The 2,291-nt window shown below is 43.6% G+C and overlaps 1 protein-coding gene across 1 annotated transcript in view; it reads left to right on the top strand.

Moving 5' to 3' along the window:
- The window catches only part of SYNE1 (spectrin repeat containing, nuclear envelope 1), a 534,160-nt gene that overhangs the window by 353,154 nt on the left and 178,715 nt on the right, over window positions 1–2,291 (top strand). The window contains 2 exon segments of the mRNA XM_012646782.1: window positions 1,736–1,963; window positions 2,097–2,105. Of these exon segments, the coding sequence (XP_012502236.1) occupies window positions 1,736–1,963; window positions 2,097–2,105 (237 nt within the window).

The following is a 2,291-nucleotide window of genomic DNA, read 5'->3' as shown; positions in this document are numbered from 1 at the left end:
TGTATCTGGTGGCTCGTCTCTGATTAACGGACTTCCTTATGTTAACTTAAATCATTCCAAGCCTTTAGACAAAGCTTCATTTCTTTAACCAATTATAAATCAAAGAATCTTTAAACCCACCTATAACCTATAAGCCCCGCTGCCCCCCATACCCCTACGCCCTTCAAGATGTCCTGCCTTTTCGGAGCAAACCAATGTACACCTTCACGTATTGATCTATGACTTCCACATGTAACCCCTGTCTCCCTGAAATGTATAAAACCAAACTATAACCCAACCACAGCAAGACCACTGCTCAAGGATTCTTGGGTGTGGCTCCAGAACATGGTCCTCATACTTGACTCGGAATAAACCTCTTTAAATTATTTTACAGAGTTTGGCTTATTTTCCATTAACAGCATCATAGTAAAAATGGAGAGAGGACATGGATTTTTCTGCAGGACAGCCATTATTTGTACTCGTTCTAAGGCTTCTAACATGATGACACTGTTTCCTTGTATCACCACCGTCGTTTTATTGCTGTTGCCCAGTAGTTGCCATGTCCACACATTCATCTATCACGATTCATAAAGGGATCGAATCCCTGCAATATTCCCTGGACATGTGTGCCACCATTTAATTTCAGAGATAACTTCTTGTCCATAAATTTTTGTCCATAAATTTTTTCAACTTGGGAGGTTGAGCTTTGCTCATAGCGTCCACGCAGTGGGCTCAGAGATGCCTTGAAACCGAATTCACGGCCTCCCTCAAGGTTGGGCAGTAGGCCTGGCATCTTGCAAGCTGTTGCTGATCCCATTCTAATTTACATATTAAAAGGTCGCTGTGATTGCTTTGTAAAGAGGAGACTGGAGCAACAAGAGCGTGAGCAGGCAGACTGGACCGTTATAGCAATTCAGACAAGAGAAGAAGTTACTTTGACTTCAAGTGGGGGCAGTGGAGGTATGCAGATGTACAAGATATGTTTCGGAGATAAAAGCAATAGTTTCGAGTGATGGATTGGAGACGGTGAGTGACAGAGAGGAAGGAGTGAAGAAGGACTCCCAGGTCTCCAGCTTGAGCAGTGAGGATTGGTGCTAGAAGACGGGATTGCAGGCAGGTTTAGATTTAATACCATGGAGGTATCCGTGAACTAGGTAAGTTGAATACACAGCCTGAAATTTAGGACAGATGTCTGGGTTAGGGTTGTACCTTGGGAAGTGCTCAGCGTTAGAAAGCCTTCGAAGCCCTGGGAGTGGACGACATCACCTGGGAAAGACTTCGTATGTTAGAGTAGGGTACTGTGATCACACGGAAACAGGTCACAGGTTTCTCCGTCTTATGAGAAATAATATGAGTTTGGGAATAGAATTCAGTGCTGTTTCAGACTTGGGGAAAGTCAGAGTGGGAAAATCATGTTAAGGAAGAAAGTCAAGAATTTTATTTTCAGCACAGAATTGGAAACTCTTAGAAATAATTGAGCATACCCCGTCTTGTATTACGGATGTGCTTATGGAAAACCAGAAAAATTAGTTAACTTGTTCAAAGTGCTCGGGTTAGTGATATGAATAGTAGTGAAATCAGACACGTCCTGGCATTCAGTCTGGTACTTTCCTTTTGAAACTTAGGTGAGTAGGCCCATTGGCTGGTTCGGTGACTTCCAAGTGAAATGTCTTCCGCTAATCCCCATGGATGTGAGGCTCAGCGAGTGATGTGATTCCTCAGTCAAGAAAGTGAATACATGAGTGTGATTCCATAGTCTTTCCTCCAGGCACTGATGGATGAGATTCTCATGCTCCAAGATGAAATCAATGAGCTCCAGTCCTCTCTCGCAGAGGAGCTGTTGTCCGAGTCTCGTGAGTCAGACCCCGCGGAGCAGCTGGCCTTGCAGTCCACGCTCACCGTCTTAGCCGAGCGAATGTCTACCATCAGGATGAAAGCCTCGGGGAAACGGCAGCTTTTGGAGGTAACAAGTAATTCTGAAGTTGCCCCCCCCACTTCTGAATTCACTCGTATCGTTGTGTTAACAAGCAGGTGGGTTGCTTACGTGATCTACATTTTCATTGTTCCCCTCTCCTAAGAAGCCGGTACTGTGCTCTAAAACAGTCTCATGAATAGAGCAGGAGTCAGTTGTAGCGTGAATATGTTCTCTTACCCCTTCCTGACTCATTTCAGGCATGAAATATTAAGAATGTGGAAAGCAAATACTTGGTAGATATGAGCCTTCTGAAGAGTAATTGTAGAAGGTTTGCATAATGGTCTGCTATGTTTAAATAAGAGCATTTGATGAATGATATTACTAATACTATAAAGGA

The sequence above is a fragment of the Propithecus coquereli genome, unplaced genomic scaffold, assembly GCF_000956105.1.
Source record: "Propithecus coquereli isolate 6110/MARCELLA unplaced genomic scaffold, Pcoq_1.0 Scaffold25, whole genome shotgun sequence".
Taxonomy (NCBI): domain Eukaryota; kingdom Metazoa; phylum Chordata; class Mammalia; order Primates; family Indriidae; genus Propithecus; species Propithecus coquereli.
Note: the sequence above shows the minus strand (reverse complement) of the source record. Positions and strands in the feature narration are given on the sequence as shown.